Genomic DNA, 13365 nt, shown 5'->3' on the forward strand with positions numbered 1-13365 from the left:
TATACTGACGTGTTGTTGTGCGTCCAACTATTACTGCTAGCAGGGAGTGAGAGAGAGACCAGAGTGAGAGATGAGATGATATATATTTTCTATGCTTATTTGCTTGATGCTACTCACACATAAGATAGTTTAGGAAGTGGAAGAGATTGATGCCAGAGAGAGACGAGATGAGATATAGTATGCTGCATGGATGTTGTTTTTGCTATTTCTTGTAGTGCTTCGATATGTTGAGTGATGAGAACACCGATGCAATTGAAGACTACCATTGTATTTTTGGATAACCATCAAAGTGCACGGACGTGGCTTTTTTGTTTTCTTCCCAGTAGATTATATCCAGCACATGTGCAAGTAACATGTAAAACTGAGAAGAAAGGTCAATCCAAGATCTTCACCGGTAAGAAACTTGAAAATATTGTGCCATCCTCACAAACATTGGATTCTGTGGCTGCCGCCATAATGGGAGTAATAGACGACTAATGCTTATGTTAACACCATGTATAACTTTTTTTTTGCGGGGTCATGTATAACTTTTCCGACTGTCATACTTTCTATGTTCCTACTTTTTGATCCCCAGAGAGAATCTACATTCATTACATGATTTTGGTAATATCTCTTAAATCTTTCTTGAAGCATGTCATCATAGTGTACAAATATTTTTGTTCTCTTAAAAATAATAGAGATTACTAAACAAAGTTAGGTCAAATGCGAACCAACTTGTGGTTGGATGGTTAGGAGGACAATGGTATTTTCAGTCCACCAGGTTCAAGTCCTAGACTTGACACTGGTACTCGTTATTTCCTGGTTTGATTTCAGGCCGTTCGGCGATGCGTGTTTAGTGGGAGGAAGGGTGTGCATACGTGTGTTCATAGGGGTGAACGTATGTGCGTATGTATGAGCGTCGGCGTCTGTACCTTGTTCAAAAAATGTAAGATCAAATTAATTATTCTGACATGATTAAAGAATGAATAATGAAAAAAGATCAATTGTGCAGTTAACTTAAAGCTATTGGAACTTGGTTTGTAATACTGCTTTGATCAGATTTCATGACATTATTTTCCTCCAAGTATAATGCATATGATCCTTCGGTAATATGGGGACGTGATTAGATTGGATGCCCAATGATAGAAGCCGGATATAAGAAACGAATATCAAGGAAAATATTGTGTGTGTTTGGAATGGGGTGGAGGGAGGGGGATTGTAAACCGGGTGCGCCATTGACAAAGTTGATAAGTTTGAATTAGGTAGGCGGGGACATGAAGGCAGTGGATGAAAATATTATGCCCCGTTGCAACGCACAGGCATTTACCTAGTGCTGATAAAATTCATGTAAGTCAAAGAAGGCCCTCCAAATCCGACATTATTAATTCATGCTAGGCTAGCACTTGTATTAATTCGAGTTCTTTGTTTTTTCCTCAAAACTGAATCAATGAAGCACACTCATCTTCAACAACACAGGTCAAGCACGTAATTAGGATAGTTTGATGGCGTTTTACAAACTCAAGCAAGTTCTAAGTTAGTACTGCTACACGCACGAAATTTATGAAACGGCCGGAGGGGCACGTGCGGAGTTAGTTAACCCATGAAACATCGTGTACCTATATATGATATATCCACCTACGGCGGCTCCGCGGTAGCCGTATCCAAAGCAGCAGCACGTACGGTCAAATCGTACCGCTGGCCGGCTGGTTCATCTGGCTAGGAGAGGAGAGCCCTGTGGCCTATCCAATCCATGCGCGCGGGCGGTCCACCCTGACCCGGTGGAATACTAGCTAGGATCTCGCTCCATTCCATGCGTGCGTTCTTATCCAAAGCTTTGACTGTCAATACATACAGCACGGCCACCACGTGGAATCCATCCTAGGACCTCAGTGCCTCCTCAGTCCATCCCATGTGGACTGGTTATCCAAACCCGAGTATAAATACCCGTGCATACACACACCGCATTGCTCACTCATCTCCTCCCTCTCCTTCGAGCCAGCTAGCTAGTCTGGTACGTAGAATACGTAGGGTGTATTCCTGAGAGGCTGAGAGGAGAGGAAATGGGGACGGCGGCGGCCGTGCTAGCGATCGTGTCGCTGCTGTGCTGTGCGGTGGTGCAGGCGTCGCACGTCGTCTACCCGGAGCTCCAGTCGCTGGAGGCCAAGGAGGTTGCCACGGAGCTGCGCACCGGCTACCATTTCCAACCCCCCAAGCACTGGATCAATGGTACGTACTTATCCCGCCCTTCCAAAATAGATAACCCAACTTTGTATTAAGTTAGTATAAAGTTGTACTAACTTAATACAAAATTAGGTCATCTATTTTGAAACGGATTCCATCTATCTACCGCAGCATGCTTGTGGATCATCTTCTTCTTCAACCGTCGATTGCTCATTCCTCGTCTCCTTTATTTGTCTGCATGGCATTGACCTACTTCCCATGACGACGCAACAACCAATCAGATCCCAATGGTACGTACGTGTAGTGCGGATATTTATTTGCACGGGATTGCTAAACCTTAATTGACTAAAACTTAACCAAGTCTCGGCCGATGTTATATTTGTGAGATCTACATGAAGATTCGTTCAAAATGTTTGCATGACACTGTACACCTAATATCTAAATGTACGTACATGTGGATGGATGCAGTCATGCAGGGCCAATGTACTACAAGGGCTTGTACCACCTCTTCTACCAGTACAACCCCAAAGGGGCCGTGTGGGGTAACATCATCTGGGCGCACTCATTTCTCAAAAAAAAAAAAAAAAACTGGCCGCACTCCGTCTGCACCGACCTCATCCGCTGGGTGGCCCTGGAGCCCGCGATCTACCCCACCAGGCCCTACGACGTCAACGGCTGCTGGTCAGGCTCCACCACCATGTTGCCAACATCTCGTACCCGGCCAACATCTCCGATCCCTTCCTCCGCGAGTGGGTCAAGCCCGAGTACAACCCCATCATCACCCCCGACCACGGCATCAACGCGAGTGCTTTCCAGGACCCAACCACTGCTTGGTACGGGCCCGACGGGCACGTACATTTTATTTTTGGCCACGCCACTAATAAATTCCCATCTTGGTCCTCCGAATAAATTTTCTTCACAAGTTAGCTCAGAGCTTGGGGGGGGGGGGGCCTCCTTTCGAAACTATATTGTGCTATGATTGTATGTAAAGAAAATACATTGTACCTGGTATATGTGCAGACACTGGAGGTTGGTGGTGGGCAGCAAGGAAAACATGAGTTGAATTGTGGTGTTATACCGGAGCCGAGACTTCAAGAAGTGGGTCAAGGCGCACCACTCCTTGCACGCCGGGATGACCGGAATGTGGGAATGCCCTGACTTCTACCCCGTGGCGGTGGCCGGAGGCAACCATCACCACCAGAGTGGTGTGGACACCACGGAGTTGCACGACCGAGTTGTGGCCGAGGAGGTCAAGTACGTGCTCAAGGTGAGTCTAGAACTGACATGATACGATTACTACACCGTCGGCACCTATGACCACGACAAGGATAGGTACACCCCTGACCCTGTCTTCTAGGATAATGACTATGGCCTCCGCTATGACTATGGTGACTTCTACGCCTCCAAGTCCTTCGACCCGGCCAAGAACGCCGAGTGCTTTGGGGCTGGGCCAATGAGTCTGACACCGTTACCGACGACCGCCACAAGAGCTGGGCCGGCATCCAGGTCACTAGCTACCCTTGCACATGAACAAAATTATTTTTGCTACTATATTTTCCACCGTACGTGCTTAGAGCCTGTGATCGAGATGTATCGTTGTTGCTAATTTTCTTAGGCGATACCAAGGAAGATCTTCTTGTCGCGAAGCGGGAGGCAGCTGATCCAGTGGCCAGTGGAGGAGGTCAAGTCGCTGCGCTCATGGCATGTCAATGTGAGCAACAAGGCCGTCAAGGGAGGCGAGTACTTTGAGGTCACCGGCTTCAAATCCGTGCAATCGGATGTTGAGGCAGCGTTCACGATCAGGAACCTGGACAAGGCGGACAAGTTCGACCTGGCGTGGTGAACCGACGCACAAGTGCTATGCAATAAGTTCAACTCGCACGTCAAAGGTGGTGTTGGGCCATTCGGGCTCTGGCTGCTAGCCTCCGACGACATCGAGGAGAGGACAGCCGTCTTCTTCAGGGTGTTCAAGACCAACGACCCCAATTACGTCGTCCTCATGTGTAATGACCCAACAAGGTAACATATAAGATATAACTCACTCAAGTCACATTATTACATATAAGACCCAACAATGTTGAAATGTTGGACTATCCATGCATCCTGATCCAATAGTAATTCCAAATGATCGCTATCAAACAGGTCGTCGTACGAGTCACAGATCTACAGGCCGACCTTTGCGGGCTTCGTCAACATCGACATAGCTAAGACCAAGAAGATCGCACTCAGGACATTGGTACGTAACTAACCACAAGACAACCATCAAAGTATGCTGTAATTAATATCTATGTCACCGTTGAAAGAGGGGTCTAAGCCATGTCACGAACTTGACTTCAGATTGACCATTCTGTGGTGGAGAGCTTCGGGGCCGGCCGGAAGACGTGCATCCTGGCGAGGATTTACCCGAGGAAGGCCATCGGGGAAGACGCGCACCTCTTCGTCTTCAACAATGGCGAGTCGGACATCAAGGTCACCAACCTGGACGCGTGGCATATGAAGACCCCCACGATGAACAAGCTGCTGGAGCAGTAGCAGCAGCCTGGACGATCGAGGAGTAGAAGTAGCCTAGCCTAGCCGTAGCTAGCTAGCTTATTAGTTTCGCTGAGATGGATCAATTAGGAGAAGCTAAAGTTAAAAATGTAGTTGAAAACTTGCTGCCCACGGAAACATGGGAATGAATAAAAGTTTTAGTGGATGAGTCCATTTTCGCCCTGAAGAATTGCAGATCAGTTTATGTCCCTTTTTGTTCGACAAGCTGCTGCTGAACTTCCAGTTAAATATCTCCAAGAGATTTTTAACTTGTTTTGACATGCACATTTTCTAAGGTGTTATGTTGATGTACATGCAAAAGTCACACAACTAGTGTTATTTAATTGTCAGTTAAGAAAACTACTCCCTCCGTCCCATAATATAAGAACGTTTTTAAGCTATGTTAGCTTAAAAAACTTTCTTATATTATAGGACAGAGGGAGTACATTTTTGTTCTTCTCGTCCTGGTTGCAAGCTGAGATGCAACTAAACCAGCAATAGGTTCAAATTTGTGAGAGCGACAGTAACGTAAAATTTCTGCGGAGTATGTGATTTGGTACATGGCGGCTGGAGCTATATGAAGGTTGAACATAATCAGTTATTAGCGCTACTTACTTGAAGCTCTGGCCTTGACCATAAGCCGTGATAATCTTGTACAAGCATAATAATATCCTCGGTTGAGCAAAAAGTGCTCAAGCAGCGTGGATGCATACTAACATATTATTTGAGTTCAAGGGAGACAGGATCTAGGGTTTCCACCAAAGCATGTTCGGAAAAGAAGGGGAGGGCTGCAACATCAATGCAACAAGGGCAGGTGCCTGTAGGCGCCGCCATCGACTACTCCGGCCTCAGTCAGAGCACGGCTTTTGGCAGCAGTCTCCGTGAGCATCTTGCCACATCTCGCCCTTGATAAGTCTCAAACGTATCTATATTTTTTGTATGTTTCGTGCCACTATCTTATTTTTTTATGCAAACTTTGATATTTGTTTGGACTAGCCTACTAATAATTGCAAGAGAAGCACAATTACTTGTTTTCCCTTATGTGTGTAGGAACTTCATGAAAAATCAATGAACTACGAAAAAATTTCAAGGTCCGGTAAAATTTGGAGTTGCTACATATCTGTCCATGCAAGTCTAATTCTTAAAGATCATCACTTGGATCCCTTAAGATTGAGTCAAATGAAGAAAATCAATACATGAAATTTATACTCCACATCATAGAAAAACTTTAGCACTCGGAATCTCCCAATTCTAAGTTTGTATACAGTGTGTGGGCCCAATCCAATATTTACAAAAACTGCTAATTCCAAACAAAGCGACAAGATTGACACTAAATCCTTCCAAACTTGATGGATTCGAACGTGGTTTGATCCTATGGGCAAGAAAGGCTTTGGAGGGGTCTAAACATGTCCAAGGGCCCTTGGATCAAAGCCTTATGGGTTGGATGGCCGAGATTGGAAGACTTGACCTATATATTGTTGGGAAACCCTAACTTTTCACCCGGGGGGGCACTCTTTGGTGCCAAAATTGTAGCACCATAACCTCATCTATAGAGTAGAAAATTCATCACCAACAAAGAGAAAGGGGGCCTTCCCTCTCCCTTTCAGCAGTTGTGGTAAGTCTGCCTAGGGACTCCACCATTTCCACCACCATCTTCCTTGGACCAAACGGTTCACCATTGTAAAAAATAACATGTAATCTGCTACTAAGACATGGTGTTTGATTAATGAATAATTTGCCTATGATTTGTTTCTTGTTTTCATGTCTGAGTAGTTTTCTTTTGTCCTATTATACCGGTGTTCTAGGATGCTTAGTATGCATTGTATGAATTGTTATTGTGTTGTACTAGGGTGTTAATATAGAGGTGCACACTATATTGAATCACCCTTTAGAGTAAGCAATGTGTTATGATAAGTTTAGTATGGTAGGCCGGAGTGAAAAAAGTCGTTTCTTGAGTTTAGGAATTATAACATAGGCGTTTCGAAAGGAACCCTAGAGGAAGTTATGGCCACGATTAACGTTTTACCTGAATAAATCTCAGTATTTGTGGATACTTGCTAGGAAAACAATTTTAAGTACATGTGAGGCCATTATTTTGCAGCATGTAAGTACATGCTTCTGCCGCATAACAATTCTAAGAAGTTTGTGTACTGGGTTTGCTATGTCACCGATTGCCTAGGGAAAATTCCACCGCTACCTTCACAACCATAAAAGTTTCTCTCATTTTATTTTTACAAACTACTCCCTCTGTAAAGAAATATAAGAGCAGTGAGATAAATGCAATTATATTTCTTTTCGAAGGGAGCAATATATAGTAGTACCTAACTATTAACTTTATCATTTTATCTTAGTTGTAGATAGATACTTTAAACATAGTAAACGTTTAGTGGGTTCTTTTCTCCTGGCCGCCAGCGGGGGCGATATAGGAGGTGGCAGGAGTGGGGATCAAGGCAATACTGAGTTTTTTTTTTCAATCACAAAGTGAAAGGAGTTTTTTTTAGAAATGATAAATACTGAATGTTTGGGATTTGATCATGGAAGATCGAACCTTTTTTATGACAATTTTAGTTGACGCGAGGATGAAAACTTTAGGTGGAAAGCATGACAATTTTCTGGCCAAAAATGAACTTAAAGTAGATTGTCTATGTTTACCAACTAAACTTGTCATGGTAAACAACTATAAATTGTCAAAATAACATTTTATCTAACATGGTCAAATCCGGACTTATGGATGTTTTTCTTTTGAGAGTATGCCAAAGGCGTACCATATTTTCATAGAAGGCAGAAGACAATTATAAGAAGTTACAACTCGTTGCGAACAACAAGTGTAGACAAACACCACACCCAAGCTAATCCGAAGAAAAGCCTCCGCACATATTACATACACAACACAAAGACACCTGCCCTAACCAGAGCAACATAGCCGCATCGCGACCAACACCGATCATCTCAAAGAGCAACAACTTCAATGGACTACCCTAGTCGACGCACCAACCACCCTTGAATGCCGAAGAGGAGATGACGAGTAGTTGGCGGGACTCGGCTGGTCCCAAGAAAGCCACCGTCTTGAGCTCACCGGCAATGGCGCCCAGAACCTCCAGTCGGACCAATGACATGCACCGGAGGACCACATTACAGAATCACCAAGCCATGTCTCCACACCCGATGCCGCCAACGGAGAAACGACGCAACAACGCCGCCATCGCCGGTCCAAGACCTAGGCTTTTGCCCGGAAACCACAATCCGAACAAGAGGGGAAAGATGGCGACACACCGTAGCAATGCCTCCAAGGAGGTGAACGATACCCACATGCATCGTCGTCGCAAGCACGGACCAAAGACGTGTAGGATTTTCATCCGTAATGCCGCCCACCTCCCATCCCTTGCAACGAATTGGGCCACTCATCTGTAAAGGATCACACCGCCGCCGCAGCAGCACCTAGCCATCATGGATGTACCATCGCAGAACACCGACGCCCAGCATGGCCGAGGGCACTCAGACCATCACCCACCTCCCGCACGGCCGGGGAAAGCAACTCCAGACCACCTTCCCAACCCAAAACCAACACGGCCAGGGGCCGCCGGCGCCTCAAGCAATGGCTGAACGCGCCACTCCTGCCGGACAGCCACGCATAGAGAGCAACCCTCGACGCCTGGAACCCACAAATAGAGGAAAACCAACGCCGTCGGATGGAGCTCCCTGCCGAGAGCTGTTGTTCCGAGCTCAATCTCAAATCTCACACCACTCCATCTCCTCCTCCTTCCACTCGCCAGTAGCAGCCCCTACACCGGCTTCACCATGAGGCACAACGCACCCCGTCCACCGCAGCAGCTCCCGACCGCCGCTAGCGCAGCCCGCCTGGCCGAGATATGGTGCCTCCATGACTGGGTGCGCCGTCCCCTCCGAGATCCGCCGCCTCTATGACTGGGAGGGCCGTCGCGCACCAACACCTCCTCCACAAGCCCGCGGCCGTGCTCCGCCTCCACATGCGCACCTCGTCGCCTGCCACACCACCCACCTCATCGCCAGAGAGACCACCGCGCCGCCTAGTTGACGCCACTCCCCCGCGCGTGGGAGGCCCGTCGGGGTGCGCCAGACTTCGCCCTCCGCCTTTGACGGCCAGGGGAGCTTGAGGAGGGGGCGCTCGCGGGGCTAGGGTGCCTCCGGAGCGGCCCGCACGAGCGGCTCGAGTGCCTCAGTATCTCAATTCTGAAAGTGGGATAAGTTGAAAATCCAGTAGTCAGCTTATAGTAGTGTTGAACTTACGGATTACTACTAATATTGTGGAATGTGTTGAATTTCTTCTTTGTCATCTGCACTTGGTTCCATTTTTATTGATAGACCAACATGGTCTGGTTTTGACTTACAGATTCAATATAATTTTGTGGTACACATAAGAATAACACATCAAGAAAACGCAAATACAGAACCATCCGCACAGTTTGATCCAATGAAGCTGAGGAAACTTGGGGCCAGCGTTTAAGAAGAATTGGCCCGTAACAGCTGGCAGTTCTTCTATCTACTATAAGGTTTGCAATTTTCGTACCCTTGTTATTTGTTTTACTTCTTTATGGATATTTACTTAGATGGTAACTTTGCTAAATAGTTTAAACAGCAATATTCCAGTATGGTACCATAACCCTGAATAAAAACATCCAGCTAGTAGAATTGAGCTATGAGATTGAAGTGCCGCTATTCAGTATTTGTTAACATAACAATTTCATTCAGATTTATGATCCTGCTTGGTATTGTAGCTTTATTTTTACATGACCAGACCACCTTCAGCCAAACAATGTTGTAGATTTTCAGTAGTAAAAATCAACGGTCTGTTCTGTGTCATCTTAAGAGAGTACTGAAGAGCTAGATTATTTCAGAGCTCAATTTTCTTTTTTGCATGGTTAAGATGAATTACACAAAGCGATGTTACATTAAAGTGTAACTGCAGTGCCTTTCTTATCTTCCAGCACTGTACAGTTGGTGCTGCTGCAATTGTACTAGTCAATGGGGTGAAAGCTAAGAACCTTGGCCTTCAAGTTATTGCAAGGATAAAATTTGAGCTGAAGGTAGTCTGGTCTTGCCTTACATGCCTTTCATTATTCATTGCTGGTGAAACAAATGTTGTTTGAAAATTTTCGACCCATTATTCTTGTTAATGATTACTTATACAAACATTATCCTTTCCTATGTCTCAAAACTGTGAACCTAGATAATATCATCCAATGATCTTTTTCTGTAGGATTCAATGTTATTTTTTTCTCTCTTCTTATTATTTTGCATTACAATGAGTTTTTTGCGTTAACATTCATTACAACTTCAAGCGCTTGTACTATTTACAACAGCTCCAGCTCTTGCTATCCTAAAGGTTATATCAAATTCAGGTCTCAAGATTCACAAATAGCCTCATTCTAGTGGATACGATCAAGAAAGCGACAGTTTGGTCACACTTGGATCGATCTGGTAAAGCCATTTTTGTTCGATTTTTAGGAATGTCGCTGTTACTTTTAACTCAACACATGGAGATGCTAATTGACCCGAGCTATGTGAAAAATTCCATAATTGAGGAAGAACTCTAATTCTTACTACTACTCGAGCTTCTCGACCTCTTGTGAAATCTATTCATTTAGCAATGTACAGAAGGAAATGATAACTTCATTTTCAATCAAGATATACTGAATGGATATGTAGGAATCAAAGCAACCGCTAGAGCTCTGGAATCAGAGTTCTTTGAATTTGCACATTAAAATATTTATGACGGGTTATATGAAAATAATCTTACTGCATTTGTCTTCGATAGTACATTCATTGTTTTTTTACCACATGTACTAAAAAAGAGAGTTCATGGCCGGAGCTCCAAGTTAAAGAGCCAGTCATGTTATAATAGCTACATAAATGTTCAAATATCTCGATTCTTAAAAAGGGTAGGTGACTTTGGTTATTTTATTGTCCTTGCTACTTGTTTCTTTTCCCTTAGGGGTGAAATGTCTGATGGATGGATATAGCTTCAGCTTGTTTTTATTCCTGCACCATTCTTCATTAATCATTGCTCACGCAATTTTACTATTTCAGGCCACAAAATGACTGTAATAGATTTCAAAGATCTGAGTGATCATGATATTATTGACTTGAGCAGCAGCGATGACGAGATTGTTCAGGAGGATCATATTGCAACTAAGCACCGGGCGGCGTCGCTTGATAGGCAGACTATGCATGTCATAGCTGGTGTAGGAATCCAAGATGTGCAGGCTGCGTTTGTTGCAACTAGTGAAGGAAGGCAAGATGTGCAAGCTCTGTTTGCTGCAGCTAGTGAAGGAAGACAAGAGGCTGCTGATTGCGGATATGCTTTGGAAGTCACCACATCGTCCTTGGTTACGGAAAAAGAACCTCTTGTTGCAGCTAGTGAAGGAAGCCAAGATGTGCAAGCTGTGCTTGTTGCAGCTCTTGAAGGAAGCCAAGATGTGCAGGCTGCGTTTGTTGTAGCTAGTGAAGGAAGCCAAGATGTGCAGGCTGTGCTTGTTGCAACTACTGAAGGAAGGCAAGAAGTTGCACACTCCGGAAATGCTTTGGAGGCTACAGCATCGTCTTTGGTTACTGAAAAAGCACCTCTTGATATGGCTGAATCACACAACTGTCCTCGCTCTCCCACATCAGCGACATTCCCCAGTATATTCCTCTATCCCTTTCTCAGTACAGTTGTGTGTTTATCTTGCAAACAGTCCATATCAAGCAAACATTGCAACAAATTATTATTATTTGAAGTTAACAGCACCCTTCCCAGAAAAAAATTTAACATTGACCTGCTGCAGGCCCGACTTCTACCGTTCTGGAGGCTCCGACCTCTGAAGGTGGCGATGCAAAGCTGGTAAGAGGGAAGGTGAAGCGTCCCAGGAAGAACTACCACACCGGTACTCCCAGGACAAGTCCTAGGTTTGAACGGGCCTCTGGACGAGCTGCCAGCAAAGGCACTGACCTCTGAAGGTGGCGACGCAGAGCTGGTGAGAGGGAAGCTCAAACATCCTAGGGAGAACTACCCTGCTGGCACTCCTAGGACAAGTCCAAGGTTTGAACCGAAGTGCGAATGTCATAACGGGTCTGTGGAAGAGCTGCCAGCCGAGGTTCTGACCTCTGAAGGTGGCAACGCAAAGCTGTTGAGAGGGAAGGTCAAGCATCCTCGGATGAACTACCATACCAGCACTCCCAGAATAAGTCCTAGGTTTGTACCGAAGCTTGAATGTCATAATAGGCCTGTGGAAGAGCTGCCAGCCGAGGCTCTGACCTCTGAAGGTGGCAATGAAGAGCTGGTGAGAGGGAAGCTCAAACATCCTAGGAAGAACTACCATGCTGGCACTCCTAGGACAAGTCCTAGGTTTGAACAGAAGCTTGATTGTCGTAACGGGACTGTCGAAGAGCTGCCAGCCGAGGCACTAATTTCTGAAGGTGGCGATGCGGAGTTGGTGAGAGGGAAGGTGAAACGTCCTAAGAAGAACTACCATACCGGCACTCCTCGGACAAGTCCTAGGTTTGAACCGAAGCGTGAATGTCATAACGGGTCTGTGGAACAAATGCCAGCCGAGGTTCTGACCTCTGAAGGTGGTGATGCTCAGGTCGTGAGAGGGGAAAGAAACATTCTAGGAAGAACTGCCATACCGGCACTCCTCGGACAAGTCCTAGGTTTGAAACAAAGCGTGGATGTCGTAACGGGTCTGTGGAAGAGCTGCCAGCTGAGGCTCTGACCTCTGATGCAGAGCTGGTGAGGGGGAAGGTGAAACATGCTAGGAAGGATTACCATACTGGCACTCCTAGGACAAGTCCTAGGTTTCAACTGAAGCGTGAACGTCGCAAGGGTTCCATGGAAGAACTGGCAGCCGATCACATGAGGTTCCGAACACTAGAAGAATTAATTGCCTCCCCTGACAATGCAGAATCTGAGAAGACCCCCTCTACCGACTCTCTGAACTAAGGTAGTTGACTGAATATGATGCCCATGAAACTTTCAAACGGTTGTTGCTCTAGATTGTCTCATGCATGTTTATGGAACCACCATTGGTGCATTTGTAGTGTGGCTGGAGCTCACATTTTGCCCCATGTATCTCAGAATTAATATTCCCATTGCACCAAATCCATCTAAATTGCAACTTGTGGCTGGCTGTTGACTGCAATACTTTTGATGTTCATGTGCATTTCTGCGATATAATGTCTGACACACTGCTTCTAGTTGAAACCTCAGAAAGACTTTGAACTTGTTTTGTTTGTCATGCACATTTTGATGTACTTGGAAAAGGTACATGTCTGCTGCTATTTGGGACTTGAGAAAACTTTCAGATTGAAATTTGTGAAAGGAACTACACTTAAATTTGTGAAAAAAAGTGTGTTTGGTACATGAAGCCCGAAGCTATATTTTAGTTCTGTTCACAGATGAATTTACAACTGTGAAGGCTGAACACCATCAGTACTTGAAGAATGTTGTTCCTTGGGAGTTGAGAAAACAACACCAGGCTGCAAGCTGAGATGTAAGTGCGCATTAATCATGTAACCAACCAGCAATAGGTTCAAAATTGTGAGCAACTGCAGTGTGAAATTTGTGAAAAACTCTGTTTTTTATCTGGAGGTTAGAACTATATTTAGTTGTGTTCACAGGGGAATTTACAACTGTGAATGTTGAACAACGTCAGTTAGTGC

The 13365-nt window shown here is 45.2% G+C and overlaps 1 protein-coding gene and 1 pseudogene across 1 annotated transcript; both read left to right on the top strand.

Annotated features, from left to right (window-relative positions):
• Positions 1-1973: 1973 nt before the first annotated feature.
• LOC123064385 (beta-fructofuranosidase, insoluble isoenzyme 3-like) lies at positions 1974-4810 on the top strand (annotated as a pseudogene).
• Positions 4811-9658: 4848 nt separating this feature from the next.
• LOC123064386 (uncharacterized) lies at positions 9659-12070 on the top strand. The gene is made up of 4 exons (XM_044487871.1): positions 9659-9752; positions 10068-10146; positions 10756-11349; positions 11493-12070. Exons 3-4 carry the CDS (start codon positions 10764-10766, stop codon positions 11660-11662), a joined length of 756 nt encoding a protein of 251 aa, XP_044343806.1. The 5' UTR covers positions 9659-9752; positions 10068-10146; positions 10756-10763; the 3' UTR covers positions 11663-12070.
• Positions 12071-13365: the final 1295 nt, after the last annotated feature.

Source organism: Triticum aestivum, chromosome 3B (genome assembly GCF_018294505.1).
Source record: "Triticum aestivum cultivar Chinese Spring chromosome 3B, IWGSC CS RefSeq v2.1, whole genome shotgun sequence".
Taxonomy (NCBI): domain Eukaryota; kingdom Viridiplantae; phylum Streptophyta; class Magnoliopsida; order Poales; family Poaceae; genus Triticum; species Triticum aestivum.